Here is a 27,822-nt window from a genome sequence, read left to right on the forward strand (position 1 = left end):
ACAAAGTATATTTTTAAAGGTTATTTAAACTTCATCACAAATTTATTTGTTTAAATAAATTTGATTTATTACAAAAGGGTTTAATTAGTAACAAAATTAATTAATTAATAATCACCAAATACAATTAAATAAATATTAATATTTATTGTTTTGGGATAAAAAGAATTTCTCAATAGATGTCGCTAGTGTCAAAGTGTGACACAAAACATGTTTTAAAAAGTTATTTAAACATTAACACAAATTTATTTTTTTAAATAAATTTGATTTATTAAAAAAGGATTTATTTAAATCATTAAATATTAATTTTTATACAATAAAAATTTTATGTCAATAGATGTCGTTAGTGTCAAGGTAACTACGACGACAACACAAAACATGTTTTTAAAGGTTATTTAAACGTCATAACGGTTCTTCGAGGTGATTTGACGTACGCAATTAAATAAAAAAATACAAAAGCATAATAAAAATGCGTCCGGATAATAAAAGTGAGTCATTCACGTTCCACAAGAACGTTTTTTCATCAAACGGTCACTCGAAATTAAACTGTAGAAAGAAATTGCAAGATAAATTCGAGAAAGATCCGGAAATGGGATCGAAAAGTGGCGATAAAAGTGTTTTATCCGTTCTCACCTTGAACGATACTCGAAAGGTGTTAAGAACGAGTGCCGAAAAGATTTCGAAAACGTTTAGTAACGTTAGGATTAGTATTGGAAACTTTTCTCAAGTAAGTTTAGATGTGGTAATCCAAAAAGGTGTTTAATTGATTGTTTTTAGAGGTTTAAAAGTTCTACGAGGCGTAGACAAATTTTGGAGGAGGGTCCGATGACTCCGAATTGTTCCACTCCTAGGGTTAGGTCGATTTTGGGGAGGACTCCGACTAAGTTGTATAGCCCGTTTGGAATTGAAACTCCAAAAACCGGAGATGTAAATTTAGGAGATAAAGAAAATGTTAATCCGAAAAAAATTGATTGGCCTAGAAAAAAAGGAATTCTCGATGATTGCTAAAATCATTTTATTGATATTATAACTCACAATTTTGTACTTTTATAAGAATGAAAGGGATCTTTTTTTGTAATTTTAATTGACACATCATCTTTTTTATTATTATTTATTTATTTAGGGTAGCTATTTTCTGTTCTTTTATTACTTTTATTAATACACTAAATAAAATAATTAAGTTATTTATTTAATTAACATAACCTAAAAAAATAATTTTAAGAAAGTGTCAAGCAGTGTTGCCAAATGTACTATAATTTTTAACAACTTTATTTTTTTATATGAAATTTGCACAACTTTCTATAACTCAAACGCTCGAAATTCTGATAAATCACCTTATTCTGATATTGAGATAATCAGAGTCATACTAAGATCAGTTTACATGTTGTCTTTTGCAAAAGTTGGACTTGGTGCAATCAGTTGGTTCAACAAGGCAAACAAAAAAGTCACTAAAAAGGTCAATAAAGGAACTTTACTCTCCAAGGATCTCTAGAGTCCACATATAATAGGAAAGCAGAGAGAGTTAATCATGAAATAACACCTTGAAGTTGTCTATTATATCACAACTAACTTCAGGTTTAAATGTCAACCTCAATTTTGACATATTTGTAGTCTTCATTAAAAAAACTTTAAAATTAGACACCATTTGGACAGTTTTTATCGATTGTAGATATCATTAGACACCTTCTGGACTCTTTTTGACAGCTATAGATACCATTTGAACAGTTTTTAACGACTATAGAAATAATTAGAAACTATCTAGACACTTAAGACATCTTTTAAAATCTTCTGGCAATAGTTATAATTATCCAAAAACCGTTTAGATACTTTTTGGTGTTAAGAAAAATCGCTAGAAAGATTTTGGACCCTTTATGACATCAACAAAAATCTCCCAATAATAAAAATAAACGTCCAGAAAGCATTTAAATACTTTTTGGTGTTAGGCAAAATCGTTAGAAAGGTTCTGAACCCTTTGTGACATCAACAAAAATCCTCCATTAATAAAAAGGAGGCGTTTAAACACTTTTTGATAATTATTGGTAACGTTAGAAAACCTTTAGACAACTTTTAATTAGTTAGAGTTTATTAGGATCCTTCTGGACACTTTTTAACGACTATATTAATCATTAGGAACATTCCAAACACTTTTAGACATCTTTTAAAATCTTCGGAGATTCTTTATAATTGTTCAGAAAGGATTTAGACACCTTTTGATATTCATGGCATTCATTAGATAGCGTCTCTACACTTTTTGACATCTTTAAAAACTCTCTGGATGTCTTCATAAATGTCCAGAAAGCGTTTTGACGACATTAGACAAACTTTATAACTGTCCAGAAAGCCTTTAGACACTTTTTAGTACTTGGGAAACTTTTTGACATCTTTAAAAATCTTTTTAAGAATGTTTTTTAATAAAGAATACATGATAAAAGGACACCGTGAATGTTTGAAATGTCAACCTCAATTTTGACATATTTGTAGTCTTCATTAAAAAACTTTTAAAATGAATTCAATATTAATGAAGTTATGGTCAACTTCCGGTTTGAAATGTCAAGGTCATTTTGATATATTCTCAATTTTTATAAAATGTTTTAAAATTTGTCACAAAAACGAAAATATAATAAAAAAAAATAAATATTAAGGTTGGTATTAATATTTGAAAATCTTCATTGTTGCTAACTTCGGGTTTAATGTTTTTTATTCTAACTTTTTTGTTTTTCGAGATAAGTGCGTCATGTTTGGACTCATTTTGATGGTTATTTTATAAAGATTACGAATATAATAATAAAATTAAAGTTTAAGTTAGTTCAAATGATTCAAGAAACATTCAGACATGTTGTATTTTATGTGGGGCAAGTAGGAAATATATTTAAGTCCAATAGATTTAGAACGTATCCTTTAGGATACGTTCATTAATGAAATTACAGAAATAATTTTTTAAACCCGGAATTTTCTAGTTCTAGGGTTAGTTCTAGTTTCCACTAGAGCTAATATTGGAGGTAGAAGATTATTTATATTTTTTATTGGTACGTTAATTTTAATTTAAAAAATGATAATTTTTTTCTGTTGTCAAGAGATGTCGCCATAATCGTGTTTATTAACCACATCGTACATAACCTCAATTTAATTAAGCACATTTTTATTATTTTTTATAGTTTTTTCTCTATTTGTTTAAGTTCCCAGTGATTAAATCCCAAAATTAGAACATCCCCGTTTAATAAGTAAGTTTTTGAACCTTTATTTTATTTATTTATTAATTTTTTCGAATTTCATTGAAATCAATTTATTGGAATCGATTAAAAATCCTTAATTTATTAACGAATTATTTATTTTTAATCCATTTTATCGTTATCAATAATAATTCTTTAAAATTTATTTAAATGACGTTTGACAGATCTCTTCACATAACCTCAAAATGTTATTTTTTTATTAAATTATTAATATTATTATTATTATTACAAGTTTTTTTAATTAAATTTAAACACAGATAAAGAATTAAATCGAAATAAACAAATTTTTGGACCCTATTAACAATTTAAATCAAATTAAATCAAAATTAAATTAAATCATAACCTCATTTTTTATTATTATCACAATTACACGACGAGCGCTATATTAAAATCGAATCGACTAATAATAACAAAACGTTATTATCTTAATTATTATTCGAATCGATCGTTATAAACTACTCTCGTCTTTGGCCAATGGTAAATCGACGGTTGGATAAACGTACTTTTTCCTCCGTACAAAATTGGGCGAATCTTGTTTTTTCACGCACAAAATCGTTTTGGGTTCTAAATTTGATTTCGAACTGGTCGGTAGAGTCAAAATTTCGGCTTTAATCTTTTTCGATTTAGTCGGCAACTTCAAATTCCATTTGTCGGGTTTTTTCGGTTTCTTCGGGCTCGATTCGATATTAACGACTTCCGGGTTAAACGTAACGTTTTTCACTTCTAAAATCGGTTTAGGTTCGGTTAGAAAAGTTTGCGTCGTCGCCAATTTACTCGAAATTTGAAGGAATTGTTCCGAACGATTCTCAATGGACAAATTTAAATCGATTGCAAAGTTTGGGAGCACGTCTGTATCTTCGAGGTTAATTTTTGGGGCCCCCGAAAAGAATTCTGAGCACCCCGCCGTTTCAATAACTTGTTCTAAGATTTCTTCAGCGCTTTGATACTCATCCGAACTCATTTTTTTGGCAATTACATCCACAGTTTCCGATTTTTCTGATTTATTACTATTCGCTGATTGAAAACTTAAATTGCTACTACTCGAATTTGTGATTGGACTCCCGTTTTGGCTCGGTCTCCTCAAATGTCGCGATAATTGCCCCAATTTTTGGAAATACCTCACATTTCTGATATCGTCAGCACACGTACTTAAATTATTAATAATTTTTGGAGTCCTCCTCATAACCAGAGGTGTTTTTAGCAACATCTCGGCCTTTTCCATGTTAATTTGGAAGCTTGCTTTCGATGAGGCGATACTCGAGACTTCCGATAAACTCTCAGGACTTGCTAAAGGGGCTAATCCGTACCAATCGTCGTGGATAAAATCGATTCTTTTATTGTTTTCGTTATTTAGCGTCCTAATCACGTTTAAACTTAACCTCGATTTCGATTTTTTGATTATTTCGAAACTTTTTCGTTGATTCAGCAACGAAATAACGTTCGCTAGCGGTAAAGGGGAAGATTCGCTCGTTGAACACAACCCGTTTGTTAAACTTGATGAGGAACTCGCCGCGAAAGATGTTTCCAAGTAGATCTTCGTCGTTGTTGGTGCTAAAAATTCCTCCTCTTTTTGGGTGTCGATTTCTTGCGAAATCGACGCGATCCGACTCGGTTTTCTTGGCCCCATCGTTGTTACAACCTTAAAATCAATTTTTTTCTGTTTTTAAATCACAAAACGACCTTTTAAGGGTTAGGATAAAATTAGGTTAAATTTATTGATTTGTTGCGCCATCTCGTGGTGGTGAAATGAAAAATGCGCATGCAAGATAAAGTAGATTACTTTTTTTTTTGAGGTTATTTTTTTAATTTGTACCTCACGTCTCTCGGGACGGTCCGAAGCGGTGAATTGGGGGGCTCCTGACCGTACCAAATGGAGATGTCCACCTCGGAAAATGCAAAAAGAAAGAAAATAAGGGAAAGATGGTCCCGGAACACTTTTTTAATTCAAATTTTTTTTATTTTGAGGTTGTATTAAAATTTATAAGAAATGTCAAAAAAAAGTGAGGTTAGGATTGAAATAAAACTATTTCTAACGAAATAAATTGGGTTTAATCATAAATAAAAATAAATTAAAATCAAGGTTTGGTAACAAATTAATAGGAACATCTGGATTAAATCGATACCTGAATATTCTTTCTTGCTCTAAACGTCATCGTATTTATCGTCGTAAGTATTTTTAAGAGTCGAGTTCTATCTAATTTAACTAATCTCTACTGGTACTGAGCAAGTATTGTCTTGACCCAACGATATTTTGTACCTTATTAAGCGCGTCGACGACCTTATCGGGCATATGATCCTGTATCATCACCGGGGAGATTAAAACTTCATCAAAATCGGTATTTTGGGCCCATAACGCCTGATAAACGGGTTCTTTCTTCGATAATTTCTGCCTAAATCACAAAAATAAGATTGTTATCTAAATTCGAGGGATTATTGGAACAAAAGTACTGAAAATGCACTAAGTACATGCAAAAATCTATGAATCTACAAATTACCTCCATTGATTTTCATACTTTTGTCTAAAAAATTAATTAAATTAATCCAAATTAATTAATTAATTCATTACTTACTCTCCTTTTGTTGGGTGGTGCCTCACGACGTGAATAATCCTTCCAGGGGGGTACAAGGGATTATGCGAGGTCAAAGCTATACTGCTATCGGAAGGGTGTAGCCCCAAATTCCTCGCGTGATTCTTCGATGTCATGTATTCTTGGACGTGGAGCTCGTCTGTTGAAAGTTGAACGGCCGAGGTTGGCTCGTAATTGCAACAAATGCTGCAAGATATCGTTTTCCACTAAAAATTAATTTATTAGTTAAGTAGAATGCAAAACAAATAGAAAAATTAATACCAAAAAATTTATGTTTTTTATCATTATTCCACTAAAATGGAAGAAATCAAAGAAAACTTACTGGCACAATGATTTAAAGTAGTCGATGTCGTCAATAAAATCAGAAAAGATAATAAAAAGCATTAACCTTGAATGTTTTTAGTTCTAGTTTTAGTTCAATAAAAATATTTTGAAACATTTTGACGATTATAGATATCATTAGACACTTTCTGGACACTTTTTGACTACTATAGATATCATCAGACACCATCTGGACAATTTTTAATGACTATAGAAATAATTAGAAAGCTTCTGGACACTTTTTAACTACTATAGAAATCATTAAATATCTTCTGGACACCTTTTGATGACTGTAGATATCATTAGACACCATTTAGACAATTTTTAACGATTGTAGATATCATTAGACACCTTCTGAACACTTTTTGACGGCTATAAATATGATTAAACACCATTTGGACAGTTTTTATCGATTGTAGATATCATTAGACAAGTTCTGGACACTTTGTGACGGCTATAGATATCATTATACACCATTTGGGCAGTTTTTAACGACTATAGAAATAATTAGAAAGCTTTCAGAAAATTTTTAACTACCATAGAAATCATTAAATATTTTCTGGACAGTCTTTATCGATTGTAGATATCATTAGACAAGTTCTGGACACTTTTTGACGGCTATAGATATCATTATACACCATTTGGACAGTTTTTAACGACTATAGAAATAATTAGAGGGCTTCCAGAAAATTTTTAACTACCATAGAAATCATTAAATATTTTCTGGACACCTTTTGACGACTGTAGATATCATTAGACACCATTTAGACAATTTTTAACGATTGTAGATATCATTAAATATCTTCTAAACACTTTTTGACGGTTATAAATATCATTAGACACCATTTGGACAGTTTCTACCGATTGTAGATATCATTAGACACCTTCTGAACACTTTTTGACGGCTATAAATATGATTAAACACCATTTGGACAGTTTTTATCGATTGTAGATATCATTAGACAAGTTTTGGACACTTTTTGACGGCTATAGATATCATTATACACCATTTGGACAGTTTTTAACGACTATAGAAATAATTAGAAAGCTTCCAGAAAATTTTTAACTACCATAGAAATCATTAAATATTTTCTGGACACCTTTTGACGACTTTAGATATCATTAGACAACATTTGGACAATATTTAACGATTGTAGATATCATTAGACACCTTCTGAACACTTTTTGACGACTATAGATATCATCAAACACCATTTGGACGGTTTCTGTCGATTGTAGATATCATTAGACACCTTCTAGACACTTTTCGACAACTTTAGGAATCATTAGAAACTATCTAGACACTTTTGGACATCTTTTAAAATCTTCTGGCAATCCTTATTATTATCCAGAATGCGTTTACATACTTTTTGTTATTCATGGCAATCATTAGAAAGTTCCAGGACAATTTTTAACTACTATAGAAATCATTAAATACTTTCTGGACACTTTTTGACCACCATAGATGTCATCAGACATCATCTGAACAGTTTCTAACGACTATAGAAATAATTATAATGCTTCTGGACACTTTTTGACAACTATAGGAACTATTAGAAACTATCTAGACACTTTTGGACAACTTTTAAAACCTTCTGGCAGTCTTTATAATTATCCAAAAAGCGTTTAGATACTTTTTGATATTCATGGCAATCATTAGAAAGTTTCAGGACAATTTTTAGCTACTATAGAAATCATTAAACACTTCTGGATACCTTTTAACGATGATAGAAATCATTAGAAAGTTTCTGGACACTTTTTGACCACTATAGAAATCATTAAATATCTTCAGGACACCTTTTGACGACTATAGATATCATCAGACACTATCTGGGCAGTTTTTAACGACTACAGAAATAATTAGAAAGCTTTTAGACACTTTTTGACAACTATAGGAATCATTAGAAACTAGCTAGACTCTTTTGGACATCTTTTAAATCTTCTGGCAATCATTTAGATACTTTTTGATATTTATGGCAATCATTAGAAAGTTTCAGGACAATTTTTAACTACAATAGACATCATTAAATACCTTCTAGATACCTTTTGACGATTATAGAAACCAGTAGAGAGCTTCTGGTCACTTTTTGACAACTATAGTAATCATTAGAATGCTTCTAGAATTGTCCAGAAAGCTTTTAGACACTTTTTAACATCTTTAAAAACCCTCTGGGTGCCTTCATAAATGTCCAGAAAGTGTTTAAATACGTTTTGACGACTTTAAAATACTTTAGACAAACTTTATAACTGTCCAGAAAGCCTTTAGACACTTTTTAGTAATTTTTCAATATCCAAGAAATGCCTGGTCATCTTAGGAGACTTTTTGACATCTTTAAAAATCTTTTTAAGAAAGTTTTTTTAATAAGGAAGTTGTCCATTTGTCTATTATATGATAACTAACTTTAGATTAAAATGTCAACCTCAATTTTGACATATTTGCAATCTTCATTAAAAAACCTTTAAAATGAGTACAAACACGACATATTTATCTTCAATATTAATGAAATTATGGTCAACTTCCGGTTAGAAACGTCAACGTCAATTTTGACATATTTGTAATCTGCATTAAAAATCTTTTAAAATGAGTACAAACACGACATATTTATCTTCAATATTAATGAAATTATGGTCAACTTCCGGTTAGAAATGTCAACGTCAATTTTGACATATTTGTAATCTTCATTAAAAAACCTTCAAAATGAATACAAACACGACATGTTTATCTTCAGCATTACAACTTCCGGTTAGAAATGTCAAAATCAATTTTGACATATTTGTAATAAAAAAAAATCAAAAATTAAGGTTGGTATTAATATTGTTGCTAACTTCGGGTGAAACGTTTTTTATTCTAACTTTTTTGTTTTTTGAGATAAGTACGTCGTGTTTGGACTCATTTTAAAGGTAATTTTATAAAGATTACGAATATATCAAAATGACGTTGACATTTCAAACCGGAAGTTGCTTATAGTACTTTAATATTATATTAAATTACTTTTGGATCAACGCTCCGTTTAATCGCATTAATTAAGTCGGATCTCAACGCTTCCATTTGATGCAACCCAATCCTGGGGACGACATCTTTCCCAATCACAACAGAAATAATAAAAGATTTCGTGTACTCCACCGCCGGCATGCTTAATAACCCCCCAGGGGGGGAATAACAATAACATAAAAGATCTTGGTACTCTTGTCGCAACAAAATCCCCAATATACACGCAGTCCCCGCCCCTAAAGAGTGCCCAACCAACACCAATTGGAACTCCTTCGTTCCTCTCTCCACAGAATAATCGAACGCCTTCTCCAACAAATTCTCCCCGCGTAATTTATCCAAAATATATTGAGCAGCTTGGACCATCCCTTTATGCCCCAACCACTCCTCTTGGGGGGGATCCAATGGTAAAGTCTCAGATTCCGCGTTTAAATCAGTTAAAATATCCTAAAAAAATCATAACCTCAAAATGAAATTAAAATGAAATTTTATTTAATCACCTTCATACTCAAAGTACCCCGAATACTAACAACCACCTTCTTCCTATCGAAATCCAAAGCCACATAAAAAGGGGTTTCACCCACATCAACATGATAAGTCGCATAAATCACTTCGATATTTCCCCGCTTCGAAATTATCTTTTCCAAAGCCGCGTAATTACACGCGCAACAATTATCCTCGATTATTTCGATATTATCTCGTTTTTGACACGGGACGCAACAACATCCGAAGTTGCTGCATAATTTGCAAGCCCCCAATTTCTCCGTCATCACATATATCGGCCAACCATAAGCTCCGACCGCGAAATACGCGTAATGTATCACCGTTTGGAACAGCTCCAAATCGCCCCCTTCGTGTAACGCGAGAAATTGCGTGCGGGGTGTAACCGGAACTCCTGATAAAAACTCGTAAGTTTCGTTTTTACGCTAAAAAAATTATTTTGAGGTTATTTTATGTTTATATGTCAATTTTTGACAATTAATTGATTAAGGTTAGGTAACTTAGTAAAAATTAATTACCTGTTCGATAATCGATCTCCTTTCGATTTTTTGAAACTTCCTCAAAAGTACTAACCCCGCGATCACATCCGAAGGAACGACGTCTAAATCGCGAAAAAAATCGGATAATAATCGGGCGATGTCGGTGAATGAGTTGCGATTTCTATCGGATCCTCGCATACAACAAAACAAAAATCGACACCTTTGGTGCCAACTGTCTTGATACGCCCTCAACACCTTTCTAAAAATTGAATCAATTTTAATTAATATCATAAAAATTAAGGAAAAATTCAAGAATCGTGTGGCTTAAAATCACGTTAAAAATAAAAAGAAAGTTCGGAAAAGTGTAGAACCAATTGTCAATTTTGACATATTTGTAATCTTCATTAAAAAACCTTTAAAATGAGTACAAACACGACATATTTATCATCAATATTAACGAAGTTATGGTCAACTTCCGGTTAGAAATGTCAATGTCAATTTTGACATATTTGTAATCTTCATTAAAAAACCTTTAAAATGAATACAAACACGACATATTTATCTTCAATATTAATGAAGTTATAGTCAACTTCCGGTTAGAAATGTCAACGTCAATTTTGATAAATTTTTAATTTTTATGAAATGTCTTAAAATTTGACACAAAAACAAAAATATAATAAAAAAAATCAAAAATTAAGGTTGGTATTAATATTGTTACTAACTTCACTGTTGCCAACTGTAGGTGTAACGTTTTTTATTCTAACTTTTTTGTTTTTTAAGATAAATACGTCATGTTTGGACTCATTTTAAAGGTTATTTTATAAAGATTACGAATATGACAATAAAATTTAAGTTGACATTAACACCTGAAAGTTTTTTTCTTCGAAACTCTTTCAAAAAACATCAAAATTATTTTTATTATTTTAAATTTAATTGTTTTGATGAGATTAGAAATGAAAAATCCTTTAAAATGAGTCCAAACTCGACGGGGTTATTTTCAAAAACGAATATTTTGTAGATGGCGCTCGTTGAGAATCCGCCATTTTGGAAAAAATTGTTTTTAAAGATAACCCCATCGTGTTTGGGCTCATTTTAAAGGATTTTTCAAATCTAATTTAATAAAAGTGGTTATTTAAAATTTTTTTTTTCAAAATGGCTAATATTTAAGACTGGTTATTTTAGATTTAATTGTTTTGATGAGATTAGAAATAAAAAATGCTTTAAAATGAGTCCAAACTCGATGGGGTTATTTTCAAAAACGAATATTTTGTAGATGGCGCTCGTTGAGAATCCGCCATCTTGGAAAAAAATATCTTTAAAGATAATCCCATCGAGTTTGGGCTCATTTTAAACTATTTTTCAAATCCAATTTAATAATAGTAATTATTTTAAAAAAAATTTAACTAAAATATTTTCAAAATGGCTAATATTTAAGACGGATTATTTTAAATTTAATCATTTTGATGAGATTAGAAATGAAAAATCCTTTAAAATGAGTCCAAACTCGACGGGGTTAATTTCAAAAACGAATATTTTGTAGATGGCGCTCTTTGAGAATCCGCCATCTTGGAAAAAATTATCTTTAAAGATAATCCTATCGAGTTTGGGCTCATTTTAAAGGATTTTTCAAATCCAATTTAATAATAGTAATTATTTTAAAAAAAATTTAACTAAAATGTTTTCAAAATGGCTAATATTTAAGACGGATTATTTTAAATTTAATCATTTTGATGAGATTAGAAATGAAAAATCCTTTAAAATGAGTCCAAACTCGACGGGGTTAATTTCAAAAACAAATATTTTGTAGATGGCGCTCGTTGAGAATCCGCCATTTTGGAAAAAATTGTTTTTAAAGATAACCCCATCGTGTTTGGGCTCATTTTAAAGGATTTTTCAAATCCAATTTAATAAAAGTGGTTATTTAAAAAAATTTAATCAAAATATTTTCAAAATGACTAATTCTTAAGACGAGTTATTTTAGATTTAATTATTTTGATGAGATTAGAAATGAAAAATCCTTTAAAATGAGTCCAAACTCGACGGGGTTATTTTCAAAAATGAATATTTTGTAGATGGCGCTCGTTGAGAATCCGACATTTTGGAAAAAATTATTTTTAAAGATAACCCCATGATGTTTGGGCTCATTTTAAAGGATTTTTCAAATCCAATTTAATAAAAGTGGTTATTTAAAAAAAATTATTTAAAATATTTTCAAAATGGCTAATTTTTAGGACGGGTTATTTTAGATTTAATTATTTTGATGAGATTAGAAATGAAAAATCCTTTAAAATGAGTCCAAACTCGACGGGGTTAGTTTCAAAAATGAATATTTTGTAGATGGCGCTCTTTGAGAATCCGCCATCTTGGAAAAAATTATCTTTAAAGATAATCCCATCGAGTTTGGGCTCATTTTAAAGGATTTTTTAAATCCAATTTAATAAAAGTAATTATTTAAAAAAATTTAATCAAAATATTTTCAAAATGGCTAATTCTTAAGACGAGTTATTTTAGATTTAATTATTTTGATGAGATTAGAAATGAAAAATCCTTTAAAATGAGTTCAAACTCGACGGGGTTAATTTCAAAAACGAATATTTTGTAGATGGCGCTCGTTGAGAATCCGCCATTTTGGAAAAAATTATTTTTAAAGATAATCCCATCGAGTTTGGGCTCATTTTAAACTATTTTTCAAATCCAATTTAATAATAGTAATTATTTTAAAAAAAATTTAACTAAAATATTTTCAAAATGGCTAATATTTAAGACGGATTATTTTAAATTTAATCATTTTGATGAGATTAGAAATGAAAAATCCTTTAAAATGAGTCCAAACTCGACGGGGTTAATTTCAAAAACGAATATTTTGTAGATGGCGCTCTTTGAGAATCCGCCATCTTGGAAAAAATTATCTTTAAAGATAATCCCATCGAGTTTGGGCTCATTTTAAAGGATTTTTCAAATCCAATTTAATAATAGTAATTATTTTAAAAAAAATTTAACTAAAATATTTTCAAAATGGCTAATACTTAAGACGGATTATTTTAAATTTAATCATTTTGATGAGATTAGACATGAAAAATCCTTTAAAATGAGTCCAAACTCGACGGGGTTATTTTCAAAAACGAATATTTTGTAGATGGCGCTCGTTGAGAACCCGCCATTTTGGAAAAAATTATTTTTAAAGATAACCCCATGATGTTTGGGCTCATTTTAAAGGATTTTTCAAATCCAATTTAATAAAAGTAATTATTTAAAAAAATTTAATCAAAATATTTTCAAAATGGCTAATTCTTAAGACGAGTTATTTTAGATTTAATTATTTTGATGAGATTAGAAATGAAAAATCCTTTAAAATGAGTCCAAACTCGACGGGGTTATTTTCAAAAGTGAATATTTTGTAGATGGCGCTCTTCGAGAATCCGCCATTTTGGAAAAAATTGTTTTTAAAGATAACCCCATCGTGTTTGGGCTCATTTTAAAGGATTTTTCATATGAAATTTAATAAAAATAAGCATTGTTTGGTTGAATATTTCTAAGTCTGATGATAGTGCAAAACTAGAACTAGTCTTCAGACACACGGCTAAACCCGATACTTTTAGTTCTAGGTCTCGCCTTAATTTTTTAGGTATTTTCATCGCGTTGCAATTCCAATACTGTGATATTGGTTGCATACTTTCGATGATAACGTCGGGTACGATAATTAATAAACACGCTGTATATAGTTAGCACGCTCGATGACGTCACGTCGAAACTTTAAAGTGATTTTTCAGTAAGTTTTACACTTTTCCGCACTTTTTTTTAATTTCTAGCGGCTTATTTGAGTAATTTCCCGCCGAATAAAAAAAAATGTCGATTTTTAAGCGACACGATGATTCTTGATGAATCATCACCTTTGTCTCCAATTCCGATTACTCCCCGACCGTTTATATTGAAACTTCGATTCCGATTCCCTCATCGATCGTTGATAATTTTTCATTTTAACCCAAGATCGGCCGGCGGCGTCGTAAGTGCACCAAACCGTCGCTAAAATCGAAACTATAATGCACCAATTGCACACGACCAACCCCAAAGTGAATTGTTTCGTAATTTCCATCGGGCAATCTTGGTAAAAGTAAACGCTCCAAACGATTCCCGCCGCTAACCACCCAGCTTCGATTATCAAAAGTACGACTCGCACGTACAGGATGTATTGCATTGGGGCCCTCGGTTTTGTGTCCAAGATGTTTCCTCGTAACGACACGACTATGATGCAAATTTCCGACACCATCGAGATAATTAACACGGCGAGATATCCGATTAAAAATCCGAAAAGATATTTAATCGAGTCTTGCGTGATGTCAAAATGAGTCAAACCAAGTAGAACACACAAAATTATTAACCTAAAATTTAAAAAAAGTAAGGTTATGTAAATATGACAACATGACAAGTGACAAGTTAGCGTTAGGGTACGTTCTAATAATTTTAATCTAATTAATATCGTCTCAACGTATTGATTTAACCCAGTTTTAATCATCGTTTCAACATTCCTTTAGGGATTTCCGAAGCCATATCAACGGAATTGCTTTAAATGTACTGAAAATCTTATTCCGTGCTCCGTAAGGATCGTATTTCGCATTAAATTTTCAGGTGGAAACGTGCAGATTTCTCGAGTAAGTTCTCACGTAAACTCCCCCCCGTTTACGGGGCACCTTTATATACATTGAATGCTGTTGAAATAACTCCCCTTATCGCACTTCGTTTTATTCGCCAACACCATACAATGTCTTTATTGTATTTATTTCCTTATCCTTTGTTTAAATATTAAAAATTCTTTTTAATTAGTTAAAACATTTTAGTTGTGTTGTATGAACTTTTTGAGGTTATGTCAAAATCAGGTTGAGCAACTTCAAAAAAAAAATTAATTATTATTTAAATAATTAAATTAAAACAAGGAATTTAATAAAGATTTAAAAAGGGATTTTGAAATTATAACTTAATTAATTTAGATAATATAATGATTAAATAAAATTAATTGATGCCGATAAAGTAGATTTCTCTTCATTATGTTTATATGTCAAAATTAATACAATTTATTTTTATTTTTTGATAATTTATGCGTTAATTGGCTTTATAAAAGAAAGAGATGTAAAAAAAGCGTTTTGAACATTTAGAAGAACAAATGGGGAGTTTTAGATATCATCAAAAATAATTTTTTGTCGAGGTAAAGTTATAAAACACCAAAAGTTACTTTATTTTTAAATTAAATTAAAACAGGGAATTTAATAAAGTTTTAAAAAAGGGGGATTTTGAAATTATAACTTAATTAATTTAGTTACAATGATTAAATAAATAAAATTAATTAAAGCCGATAAAGTAGATTTCTGTTCATTATGTCAAAACTAATGCAACAATTTATTTTTATTTTTTGATAATTTATGCGTTAATTGGCTTTATAAAAGAAAGAGATGTAAAAAAGGCGTTTTGAACATTTAGAAGAACAAATGGGGAGTTTTAGATATCATCAAAAATAATTTTTTGTCGAGGTAAAGTTATAAAACACCAAAAGTTACTTTATTTTTAAATTAAATTAAAACAGGGAATTTAATAAAGATTTAAAAGGGGATTTTAAAATTATACCTTAATTAATTTAATTATAATGATTAGATAAATAAAATTAATTAAAGCCGATAAAGTAGATTTCTGTTCGTTATGTTTATATGTCAAAACTAATGCAACAATTTATTTTTATTTTTTGATAATTTAAGCGTTAATTGCTTTTATAAAAGAAAGAGATGCTAGAAAGTTGTTTTAAACAGTTAGAAGAACATGTGGGGAGTTTTAGATATCACCAAAAAAAAATTTTGTGAAGGTAAAGTAATAAAACACCAAAAGTGGTTGATTTAGGTGGAGATTTTTGTTTATTTTAGTGCTGGAGTTCGTTAAAAGATCCTCGGATGGGTTAGATAAATGAGTTAACTATGATTAATAGAGAGGAGATTTAAAATTAATTTGTTGCAAGTACAAATTCTACTTCATCGTATTTTTATGACAGAATTGGGTTAGAAATCGAACATCTGGCGATTTCCCGTTATTTGCCAACTTTAAGGGTGGTATTGATCCTTTTTTATCGCTTTCAATTACGAATAAGCGTGATAACTCCAGTTTAAGCGGTAATTAAACAGTATTTTTACTACCGTTGGTTTTTATCATTAACGGTTTTAATAACTAACCGTTATTATCTATGGGAATTGAAACAATTATTACCCGGATAATGAGTGTTTACCTTTACCTTGATTTTTTTTCATGAAAACATTCACTTAATACTGAAATAGTTTCCATAACCTTTCAATGATTTGTGATGACCCTCGGGGGCATTTAATGACCCTCCCGAAAGAGTTTCAGCACTAATTTGCATATTAAACTCTCCGGGGTTGAATTTTTTTAAATTAAAATGCAAATTTAATTAAAAAAAATTATTTTAAAGTGAGGTTAAGTTTGTGTCAAAAAATTGGTTGCCATGGTAACATAACCTAAAAAAAAATTTTTGTTTAAATTTGATTATGTGAAGTGGATCGTTTTAGTTCTTTTGTAACGTTATTTATTTAGAACCCTTCTAACAAATCGCATATACAACCCCTCTGGAATGAAACAACGTGCTCCCCCTAAACGTTGCAGCACTCGTCTTCGAAAAACCCTCGACGCAATAATAATCGGGTCCCTTTTCCCTTTAAGTAATAACGTTTTCGAGATGGGGGTGAAATAGTGACTTTCGCCGCGGTGTCTGCTTGAGCTTGAGGTGTTTAAGGGATTCCCGATTGTGTGAGTCACCCTAATCCCAATCGCAATGAGATGTGGATGCTGGAGGAGGAGGAGGAGGAGAGTTTGTGTTTTATGGGGGAGGGTGCAATCGAAATCGACATAAAATGGACCACCCCAGTTTAAAAAGGAGAAAAATTGAGGTTAGAAAAAAATTTAATTTTTTAAATGTCAAAAATGACGTTTATTAAAATTTGACGTTAACTTAACCTCACTTTTTTTTTTCACTATCTTTGAATTCTTGTAAACTAAATGATCAAATATTTATTATTGATTGATGATAAGTTTATTTTTTTATCCTTATTATGATTTGTTGCGATTGCAAATTTAGTCTCGTCATAAATTGATTAAGATTGAAATTTCTCAACTTATTTTAAAACACCTTTTCGAAAACATCTACGTAAATCAATCAATTTCGCTTAATTTAGAATATTTGAAATTTTCTTACCATATTGCGTGAACGATGAATAAAAACACCCCGGGAACAACTAAATCGTCGGATCCGACCCCCCATCGTCTGTTAAAAACCACAATTCCCGGCATTTTCCAATTTTTAATCCTTAATTTTCGTCAATAACACTTAACACAAACGTTTCGTCATAATTCCCCCCCCAAAAAAAATTTCTTTTCGTTAATAAATCAAAATTATTCTCATTTAAGTAACCATATTTTAATTTAATTTCTTAAAAATATATTAATAAATCTTTTTTATTTTCAGTTTCACTCAAATCCGAAAACACATGGCTGTAATCGACCCGATTGGATTAATAAAGGATTAAAGTTTCGATTTGAATCAAAAAAAATCACTGGAAATCTCGTTAAAACATCACAACGATTTTTTGTGTTTGAAAACGCGAGGCGAATACCGTGCGGAAAAGTATTCGATTTGAGCCGGCGGGTTTTCTGTGTGTATTTTCGGGTTCTGCTCTGGTTTGGATTCAGTCGTTCGCGTTGAAAGAAGAGGGGGGCCCCGCACGCGCGCCGACTCTAAAGTGACCAAAGGAGAACGACGACACGAAATGCTCAAAATCGATAACGCAAACGACGGAGACGACGCCGATTCAATGATGTTGAGGACAAAGATCAATTTAAGAAAGGTTTGATTTACTAAAAATTTTTTATTTAATTTAATTAATCGTCAAATAACCCATTTTATTTATTGATTTCTAATTATAAATCAATTTATTTTAAGAATTAACCTAAAAATTCAAAATGAATTGTCAAAAATGACGTTTTGATCTCGTTTCCATGGTTACAAATTGAAAAAAAAGTGGTACCAACGTGGAATAAATAAAAACACCAATTTATTATTTATATTTTATGAAAAAAAATAATAAATTAATTAAAAATTGGTAAGAAATATATAAAAAAATTTTTAGTTGGGAAAGGTTTAAAATGAGTTTGACACAATTTAATGAAACATAACCTCGAAATTATTTAATTCTTTTCTAAATAAAATTATGTTTAGATTCTTCGGGTTTTAAATACACCTTTTATTAAGAAATCTTAAATAAAATCATAACCTCACTTTAATTAATCCCATCTTTAATTTTTTTTCAATCCAAATACAACCTCAAAGTCGTTTAAAACTTCCACATTAACATCTTCTTATCTCAAACGACAATCACATCTTCGGATATGAAGTTTTATTCCCTGTTACAAATTAATCTCACTAAAAAGTGAATTTCTGTAAAATAAAACGAATTAGATGATATTAAATCGTTTATAAATGAAATTATTAAGAACTTACTTCATAACCTAAAATTTGAAGAAATCTGACAGGAAAGATAATGCGCACTTAACCCGCTAGGTGGCTAAATTGTCAAATAAAAATTTAATTTATTAAATTAATTAATTTAATAAATAAAATGGATTAGGCAATAAATTGAATCGTATAATAATAAATTTATTATTATATTATTAGTTATACGAAAAACAATTAAAAAAACTTAAAAATGTTTATTTTACTATAGTGTGGTATTACGATAATAGATGGCGCAACGATCAAAATTTTTCGTTAAAAAATTAAATAAAATTAATTAAGTTTTTTATTGAATTTATCATTAAAAACATTAATTAATTACCAATATATTCCAATATAATCCTTAAGTTACATAAATTACTTATTTGATTTGTTTTAATCATTGAAACGAATTAGAAAAAAAAAATAATTTAGGTTGGTATTGCTTATTGAGTTAGTTGACATTTGACAACACAATAAATAGAAGAAGAAATTTATTCGAAAAAGTTAATAATTATCGATAAATGATTATAAAATGGTATCGAAACGACTTAATAATCGTTTAGAATTAATTTGGGTGAAGATAACACGATTTCCATGAATTTGAAATGCATTTAAGTGAAATTAAGAAGTTAGGTTATGTTTGTTATTGTGATAATAATTTAAACACAATTTTTGTTAGATTTGTGTACTTCATTGATATTATTTTAGAGTATCTTTGTCTCCTTGATTATGAGAAGTGAAGAAAGGATTATTAGGAATCAATTCATTACGGAGCTAAAAATGTCTTGAACGGAGTCATCGGTGATAAGAATCGATTAAATCAGATAACTTTTATTAAAATAATCTTTTAAAGATTCGTTTCATCATCATCTTTTCTCAATAAATTAATACATTTTCATTCAATTATTATTATCTTTTTTGTTATACTAAAAACAATAAAAGAAACCTTAAAGATGTTTATTTTACTATAGTGTGGTACTACGATAATAGATGGCGCAACGATCACAATTTTTCGTTAAAAAATTAAATAAAATTAATTAATTAAGTTTTTTAATGAATTTATCATTGAAAACATTAATTAATTACCAATATGTCCTTAAGTTATATAAATTAATTATTTGATTCGTTTTAATCGTTGGAACGAATTAAAAAAAAATATTTAGGTTGGTATTACTTATTGAGTTAATTGACATTTGACAACACAACAAATGTAGTTTGAAGAAATTTATTCGAAACAACTAATAATTACTTATAAATGATTATAAATGGTATCGAAATGGCTCAATAATCGTTTAGAATTAATTTCGGTGAAGTTAACACGATTTCCATGTATTTGAAAAGCATAAAAGTGAAATTAAGAAGTTAGGTTATGTTTGTTATTGTATTAAACACAATTTTTGTTAGATTTGTCTACTCCATTTATGTTATTTTAAAGTATCTTTGTCTCGTTGATTATGAAAAATGAAGAAAAGATTGTTACGAATCAATTTATATTTATTATGGAGCAAAAAATTTGTTGAATTAAGTCATTGGTGATAAGAATCGATTGAATGGAATGAGTTTTATTAAAATAATCTTTTAAAGATTCGTTTCATCATCTTTTCTCAATAAATTAATACATTTTCATTCAAATTTCTTGAAATAAACCCAAAAAATTGATACAATCTCAATTTTATTGACATATGGAGCTAACTTCATTATATTATTGTGATGGTTGTCAAAAATTAGTTTATTTTTAATCGATTATTTAAACGAAATTTGTTTATAATATTAACGGAGATTATTATAAAAGGATATTTTATCGATTTAAATAAGATTTAGTTAATTTGGATGAGACAATAAATGTAAAACACAAAAATTGAAAAGTGAGGTTAGGTTGTTTATTTTGAAGGAATTTCCTTGATGATATCACATTGTATTTTATTATAGTTCTCTCTGGACACATTTATCTACAAGACCAACGTACAAAAAATAAATCAAAAACGATTCTAATCGAAAATTAAAAAAAAAAGGAGTTAATAATAAGCTAAATTAATCATCGGGGGTGTGTTAAATTAATTATCGTATTTGAAATAGTGAAGATTAAGAAAATAAAGGGGAAAAATAAAAGAAAGAAGCATTTAAGATGTTTTTTCTGCACTGGGTTTAGTGGATACTTCCTCCGGAACGGGGGCGACCGTTGGGATTTCAGGGTATTCTAATTTAACGCCTTCTTCACAAGCAAATTTCGGACAACATCCGGGGAATGGAGCCGTTTTATTGGTTTTTTCTAAAATGAATTAATCGATTAATAAGTTATAATTAAAAAAAGGGGTATAAATTACCTTCATCCAATTTACATTTCGGATTCGCTAAAGGTAAAGGCCCACAATCTTCGACCAATTCCAATAATCTTGGTGGTTGATCCTCGCTTAAAACGCAAGTTGATCGGCCGCAGAACGGGAATAAATCCCAATTTTTACCCGGCTCAACGGTGGCGCATTTAGTACTTGCAAAACACATCCCAGGGAAATCTAATTTAATAATAATTATTATAATTAATTGATTTTTATTAATAAATTAACACATTTTCATCCAATTTTGTTTCAAATAATTAAAACTAATTTTTAACATAACCTCAATTTTATTAACGCCAACTTCATTGTTGTTATTTTAATTTTTTTATTAATAATTTTTTATTAAATTATTTAATTCTAAACGATTATTTACGTTTTAAATGATCATTAATTCAATTTTATTTTAATTAACTCAAATTAATTATAATTAATCGATAATTAATGTAACCTCAATTTTATTAGTGGTGCTAACTTCATTATTGTGATTGTTGTCAAAAATTAGTTTATTTTTAATCGATTATTTAAACGAAATTTGTTTATAAAATTGTTAAATAAAGCGATATTGGAACGATTTAAATGAAATTGAATCAATTTCGATGATGGAATAAATTTAAAACGCAAAAATTATAAAGTGAGGTTGGTTTTTTTATTTCGAATTAATTTCTTTTGTGATAACACATTGATGAGTGATAAGAAAGAAATGTGGAGTTATCTATGTAACGATTTAAGAGTTGGGAAATGAGATTTGTTGTATCGAGTAAATTTTTGGTTGTATCGGAAATCACTTTATCAAAATTTATCACTTTTATTAAGGTAATTTATTAATGATTCGTTTCATCATCATCTTTTATTAATAAATTAACACATTTTCATCCAATTTTGTTTCAATTTCTTTTAATAAACACATTAAAACTAATTTTCAACATAACCTCAATTTTATTAACGCCAACTTCATTATTGTCAATTTAATTTTTTTATTAATAATTTTTTATTAAATTATTTAATTCTAAACGATTATTTACGTTTTAAATGATCATTAATTCAATTTTATTTTAATTAACTCAAATTAATTATAATTAATCGATAATTAATGTAACCTCAATTTTATTAGTGGTGCTAACTTCATTATTGTGATTGTTGTCAAAAATTAGTTTATTTTTAATCGATTATTTAAACGAAATTTGTTTATAAAATTGTTAAATAAAGCGATATTGGAACGATTTAAATGAAATTGAATCAATTTCGATGATGGAATAAATTTAAAACGCAAAAATTATAAAGTGAGGTTGGTTTTTTTATTTCGAATTAATTTCTTTTATGATAACACATTGATGAGTGATAAGAAAGTAATGTGAGGTTATCTATGTAACGATTTAAGAGTTGGGAAATGAGATTTGTCGTATCGAGTAGATTTTTGGTTGTATCGGAAATCATTTTATCAAAATTTATCACTTTTATTAAGGTAATTTATTAATGATTCGTTTCATCATCATCTTTTATTAATAAATTAACACATTTTCATCCAATCTTGTTTCAATTTCTTTTAATAAACACTAATTAAAAGTAATTTTTAACATAACCTCAATTTTATTAACGCCAACTTCATTATTGTCAATTTAATTTTTTTATTAATAATTTCTTATTAAATTATTTAATTCTAAACGATTATTTACGTTTTAAATGATCATTAATTCAATTTTATTTTAATTAACTCTAATTAATTATAATTAATCGATAATTAATGTAACCTCAATTTTATTAGTGGTGCTAACTTCATTATTGTGATTGTTGTCAAAAATTTATTTATTTTTAATCGATTATTTAAACGAAATTTGTTTATAAAATTGGTTATAAAGCGATATTGGAACGATTTAAATGAAATTGAATCAATTTCGATGATGGAATAAATTTAAAACGCAAAAATTAGAAAGTGAGGTTGGTTTTTTTGTTTCGAATTAATTTCTTTTGTGATAACACATTGATGAGTGATAAGAAAGAAATGTGGAGTTATCTATGTAACGATTTAAGAGTTGGGAAATGAGATTTGTCGTATCGAGTAGATTTTTGGTTGTATCGGAAATCATTTTATCAAAATTTATCACTTTTATTAAGGTAATTTATTAATGATTCGTTTCATCATCATCTTTTATTAATAAATTAACACATTTTCATCCAATTTTGTTTCAATTTCTTTTAATAAACACATTAAAATTAATTTTCAACATAACCTCAATTTTATTAACGCCAACTTCATTATTGTTATTTTAATTTTTTTATTAATAATTTTTTATTAAATTATTTAATTCTAAACGATTATTTACGTTTTAAATGATCATTAATTCAATTTTATTTTAATTAACTCAAATTAATTATAATTAATCGATAATTAATGTAACCTCAATTTTATTAGTGGTGCTAACTTCATTATTATGATTGTTGTCAAAAATTAGTTTATTTTTAATCGATTATTTAAACGAAATTTGTTTATAAAATTGTTAAATAAAGCGATATTGGAACGATTTAAATAAAATTGAATCAATTTCGATGATGGAATAAATTTAAAACGCAAAAATTAGAAAGTGAGGTTGGTTTTTTTGTTTCGAATTAATTTCTTTTGTGATAACACATTGATGAGTGATAAGAAAGAAATGTGGAGTTATCTATCTAACGATTTAAGAGTTGGGAAATGAGATTTGTCGTATCGAGTAGATTTTTGGTTGTATCGGAAATCATTTTATCAAAATTTATCACTTTTATTAAGGTAATTTATTAATGATTCGTTTCATCATCATCTTTTATTAATAAATTAACACATTTTCATCCAATCTTGTTTCAATTTCTTTTAATAAACACTAATTAAAAGTAATTTTTAACATAACCTCAATTTTATTAACGCCAACTTCATTATTGTCAATTTAATTTTTTTATTAATAATTTTTTATTAAATTATTTAATTCTAAACGATTATTTACGTTTTAAATGTTCATTAATTCAATTTTATTTTAATTAACTCAAATTAATTATAATTAATCGATAATTAATGTAACCTCAATTTTATTAGTGGTGCTAACTTCATTATTGTGATTGTTGTCAAAAATTAGTTTATTTTTAATCGATTATTTATTCGAAATTTGTTTATAAAATTGTTAAATAAAGCGATATTGGAACGATTTAAATGAAATTGAATCAATTTCGATGATGGAATAAATTTAAAACGCAAAAATTATAAAGTGAGGTTGGTTTTTTTATTTCGAATTAATTTCTTTTGTGATAACACATTGATGAGTGATAAGAAAGAAATGTGGGGTTATCTACGTAACGATTTAAGAGTTGGGAAATGAGATTTGTTGTATCGAGTAAATTTTTGGTTGTATCGGAAATCATTCTATCAAAATTTATCATTTTTAATAAGGTAATTTATTAATGATTCGTTTCATCATCATCTTTTATTAATAAATTAACACATTTTCATCCAATTTTGTTTCAATTTCTTTTAATAAACACTAATTAAAAGTAATTTTTGACATAACCTCAATTTTATTAACGCCAACTTCATTATTGTCATTTTAATTTATTTATTAATAATTTCTTATTAAATTATTTAATTCTAAACGATTATTTACGTTTTAAATGATCATTAATTCAATTTTATTTTAATTAACTCAAATTAATTATAATTAATCGATAATTAATGTAACCTCAATTTTATTAGTGGTGCTAACTTCATTATTGTGATTGTTGTCAAAAATTAGTTTATTTTTAATCGATTATTTAAACGAAATTTGTTTATAAAATTGTTAAATAAAGCGATATTGGAACGATTTAAATGAAATTGAATCAATTTCGATTACGGAATAAATTTAAAACGCGAAAATTAGAAAGTGAGGTTATGTTTTTGATTTTGAATTAATTTCTTTGATTATAAACATAGTTTTTTTTTTATTACAGATCTTTATCGACGTTTCTTTTGAAATAAATTCCGAGGAAATCTCATTTAATAATTACAATTATATAAGTAAGCGATAAAAAAGAGATGTGGGGTTATGTGTGTAATAATTTACGAGTTGAGAAACGAGATTAGTCGTGTTGTAGTTGTCGTTAAGCGGGATGTTGTGCAAGAAAGAAACGCGACCCTATTATACAAGGTTTCCGGCAAATTACCGACCTTTTAAAACGCAACCTCCTTTTATTAAAACCCAACCCAATCTCCTCCTCTTTCTCGCTTTAAAAAGAGGAAATTTATCATTAAACGGAATTAAGAAAATCATTTTAATTGAAGGTGGGTTGTTTAAGAAGAATTTTGAATTAAATTCATTTTGACGTTTATTTAGGGACTATTTCGATTGATACAATTAAGTTGGCACCCCTAAAAATCGAAATTCAAATTTACTTGGTTGCTAGGTAACGGCGATTATAACATAAGAAAATGTCAAAAATGAAAAGAAAAGTTTCGTTGTACGAATTTGGAGGTGAGAAAGGAGTTAAAGTGAAAGTTGCAGGACGAGATCGCATCGAAATAAAGGGGACAAATATCGAGGCGGAGATTTCACCTACTCGAGAGGCGAAATACGAAATTGGTGAGTTATTTATATTGTTTTAGATTAATTTAAATTTGAACCGCACCTAAAAATTCTTTTTAGAACCGTTATTTCCTTTCTAATTAAAGTGGAAAAGAATTACCTCTTAAAACATCGGCGGGGATTAATCGTTTGTAAGTTTTGGGGGCTTCGGCTTCTTTGGTTTCTTGGCCCAAAGCGAAGGCGGAGATGAAAGTGATTAAAAGGAGAATCTTCATTTTAATTTGGACGTTATCACTCGCACTTTTTATAACTGACTGTCGCTTTCGCGTTTACAACCAGTCTTTTATAGCTTTCGAAACCTCCTCGAGTGTTGTTTCGTTTATGGTGGGGAATTCGAGGCGTGTTGTTCTTTTTATGGTTGCAGGAAATCATTTTTTTCCTAAAGAAGATGATAAATATGTAGATGTGTTTAAAAGAAATCAGATTTTATAGTTTTCGTTAAATTCTAAGAGATTTAGAAAGCTCTTTGGGAACAAAGGTTGTTTTATTTTAAAACAAGGGGTGTTTTGTAACGCGATTTTTTGACCTAGATTTGTTAAGCAATTTTATTTAAGAAAATCTTTTTTTTTAAACGTTTTTGGATGGTTTTTTCCTGATTTAATTCAAGGATAAAATCAATCAGCATCAATTAATCGAATGAATCATCAAACTTTTTAACAAATCTATGCGAAACTAAAATAATGAACCACGAAGGTTCCAACAAAACAATCCCATTGTGTTTAAAAAAAAGCCCAAGCAGACAATGAACCTAATTCTTGCTTTTGTATCATTGACACTGATTCCACAAATTCATTATTACCTAGGATTACACAAAAGGCTTAATTATTTTAACTATTTTTAATTCTTATACAACAATTCTTAACATCCTGTTGTTATAAAAAAGAAAGCCGTCATCATAATCGCAAAATTATAAGTTAAAACCGAAGAAGTCGCTAATTATGTGGATGATTTAGCATTTGGGACAACTTTCTTTTCATTTTTTCGAATTTAACGAGTAATTGACTCGATTTATGCACGCGATTTATGGGAATATTGATATTTGAAAATATTCCACGTCTTTCTAAAGATCTAAGCGCGATGATTATAACGCTTAGAGATTCAAGGTTCTTTGAATTAATTAAGGTTTTGTTTGAGTCATTCCGTGTGACATTAAAAATACAATAAAAACTGGTCCGAAATTTCTAAATCTAAATGTTAATCGATTCGATTTTTTAGATCTAATCTAAATTTATTATCAAAAAATAATGAAAGAAAAATAATTTTTTTTTGACATTAATTAATTTAGCTACTCACCCGCAGGTGGCGCTCATCCTAACAAACAATTGCTAAACTATGATCAAAATTAAATTTTTTTGACGATAACAAAGCTTTTTAAAGAAACTGTACTCCTCAAACTTTAATAATAAAAATATATTTTTTTTGTAGATATTGAGTCCAATGCGAAGTATTAAAAGTTTAATAAGAATCCACCAAGGATATTGTGCCCAGTTACATAGATATCAATGGAAAGATGATGGTTGATAGCTGATCTAGATAGCTGATCATAATTAATTTGATTTTTTATTTATTTTTTTAATTTTTATGCTATAAATATAATTTAATTTCGCACTAGTTGGTTTTAATTTTTCCTTATCCCAGTCCAAATTAAGCCAGGAAAATAATAACACCATAAAATTAACTTTAAAACTGAAAATAAAAAATCGTCCGGTATAATTTTTTTCATTAGCCATGTTTCAAACCGGCCCTATTTCAAAATTAATTTCGCTTAGTTCCGCAATTAAATAACGGATGGCGCCACTTTATACAACACAGATGGTTTGCAACTCGGCTAAAGAAAAAATTATACCGGGTGGCTCAAATAAATGATCGATTTTGCAAAATTTCGTTTCGAAAAATTAATTTTTCAATTTTCGTATGAACCACCCGGTATAATTTTTTTATTAGCCCAGTTTCAAACCAACCTAAGTTTACCGATAGTTTGAAATCTTAAAAATAGATGGCGCCACATTAGACGGTATTGATGGTTTGAAACTCGGCTAATGAAAAAGTTATACCGGATGATTCAAATTAAAGTTCTATTTTAAAAAAATTTCGCCCCGAAAAATCGAATTTTCAATTTTTATTTGAACCACCCGGTATACTTTTTTTATTAGCCGAGTTTCGAACCAATCCAATTTTGGCAATAATTCAGCGTGTGAATAATAGATGGCGCTACATTATAAACAAACGATGGTTCGAAACTCGGCTAATGAAAAAAGTATA

The 27,822-nt window shown here is 28.7% G+C and overlaps 3 protein-coding genes across 9 annotated transcripts; 1 reads left to right on the forward strand and 2 right to left on the reverse strand.

Moving 5' to 3' along the window:
- Positions 1–395: 395 nt before the first annotated feature.
- On the forward strand, positions 396–27,114 carry LOC111418718 (uncharacterized). Of its 4 annotated transcripts, XM_071201158.1 has the most exons (8): positions 396–724; positions 775–3,218; positions 15,850–15,953; positions 16,012–16,254; positions 17,619–17,997; positions 24,929–25,259; positions 25,312–25,557; positions 25,621–27,114. In XM_071201158.1, the coding sequence occupies exons 1-2, from the start codon at positions 467–469 to the stop codon at positions 1,003–1,005; spliced, it is 489 nt and encodes a 162-aa protein (XP_071057259.1). In that variant the 5' UTR covers positions 396–466; the 3' UTR covers positions 1,006–3,218; positions 15,850–15,953; positions 16,012–16,254; positions 17,619–17,997; positions 24,929–25,259; positions 25,312–25,557; positions 25,621–27,114. The 4 variants fall into 4 exon arrangements, with proteins under 4 accessions (XP_071057259.1, XP_071057261.1, XP_071057262.1 ...); XM_071201160.1 differs by lacking the exons at positions 15,850–15,953; positions 16,012–16,254 and adding an exon at positions 16,691–17,043; XM_071201161.1 differs by lacking the exons at positions 15,850–15,953; positions 16,012–16,254 and adding an exon at positions 16,817–17,043.
- Positions 3,554–17,625, reverse strand: LOC111418716 (inactivation no afterpotential E). 4 transcript variants are annotated; one of them, XM_023051365.2, is made up of 9 exons: positions 17,349–17,625; positions 13,996–14,484; positions 10,145–10,364; positions 9,626–10,051; positions 9,129–9,572; positions 5,798–6,021; positions 5,723–5,746; positions 5,485–5,617; positions 3,554–4,866 (listed from the first exon to the last, which is right to left on the reverse strand). In XM_023051365.2, the coding sequence occupies exons 1-9, from the start codon at positions 17,441–17,443 to the stop codon at positions 3,676–3,678; spliced, it is 3,246 nt and encodes a 1,081-aa protein (XP_022907133.2). In that variant the 5' UTR covers positions 17,444–17,625; the 3' UTR covers positions 3,554–3,675. The 4 variants fall into 4 exon arrangements, with proteins under 4 accessions (XP_022907133.2, XP_022907134.2, XP_071057250.1 ...); XM_023051366.2 differs by lacking the exon at positions 5,723–5,746; XM_071201149.1 differs by lacking the exon at positions 17,349–17,625 and having other exon boundaries at positions 13,996–14,964.
- LOC111418717 (uncharacterized) lies at positions 20,503–25,775 on the reverse strand. The gene is made up of 3 exons (XM_023051368.2): positions 25,661–25,775; positions 20,969–21,157; positions 20,503–20,913 (listed from the first exon to the last, which is right to left on the reverse strand). Exons 1-3 carry the CDS (start codon positions 25,773–25,775, stop codon positions 20,765–20,767), a joined length of 453 nt encoding a protein of 150 aa, XP_022907136.2. The 3' UTR covers positions 20,503–20,764.
- Positions 27,115–27,822: the final 708 nt, after the last annotated feature.

Source organism: Onthophagus taurus, unplaced genomic scaffold (assembly GCF_036711975.1).
Source record: "Onthophagus taurus isolate NC unplaced genomic scaffold, IU_Otau_3.0 ScKx7SY_16, whole genome shotgun sequence".
In the NCBI taxonomy this organism is placed as follows: Eukaryota; Metazoa; Arthropoda; class Insecta; order Coleoptera; family Scarabaeidae; genus Onthophagus; species Onthophagus taurus.

What these genes read in the sequence shown, in the direction of transcription:
- LOC111418718 (XM_071201158.1), top strand. Translation starts at nt 467, where the DNA reads ATGCGTCCGGATAATAAAAGTGAGTCATTCACGTTCCACAAGAACGTT. An exon ending in GTATTGGAAACTTTTCTCAA is followed by an intron (nt 725 to 774) that starts GTAAGTTTAGAT and finishes GATTGTTTTTAG; the next exon opens with AGGTTTAAAAGTTCTACGAG.
- LOC111418716 (XM_071201149.1), bottom strand. Translation starts at nt 14,618, where the DNA reads ATGATTAAAACTGGGTTAAATCAATACGTTGAGACGATATTAATTAGA. An exon ending in AACGGAGCGTTGATCCAAAA is followed by an intron (nt 6,022 to 9,128) that starts GTAATTTAATAT and finishes ATTAATTTTTAG; the next exon opens with TGGAAAACGATATCTTGCAG. An exon ending in TCGTCGACGCGCTTAATAAG is followed by an intron (nt 4,867 to 5,484) that starts GTACAAAATATC and finishes ATTGATTTTAAG; the next exon opens with GTTGTAACAACGATGGGGCC.
- LOC111418717 (XM_023051368.2), bottom strand. Translation starts at nt 25,775, where the DNA reads ATGAAGATTCTCCTTTTAATCACTTTCATCTCCGCCTTCGCTTTGGGC. An exon ending in CCCCGCCGATGTTTTAAGAG is followed by an intron (nt 21,158 to 25,660) that starts GTAATTCTTTTC and finishes TTATTAAATTAG; the next exon opens with ATTTCCCTGGGATGTGTTTT. An exon ending in GAAATGTAAATTGGATGAAG is followed by an intron (nt 20,914 to 20,968) that starts GTAATTTATACC and finishes AATTCATTTTAG; the next exon opens with AAAAAACCAATAAAACGGCT.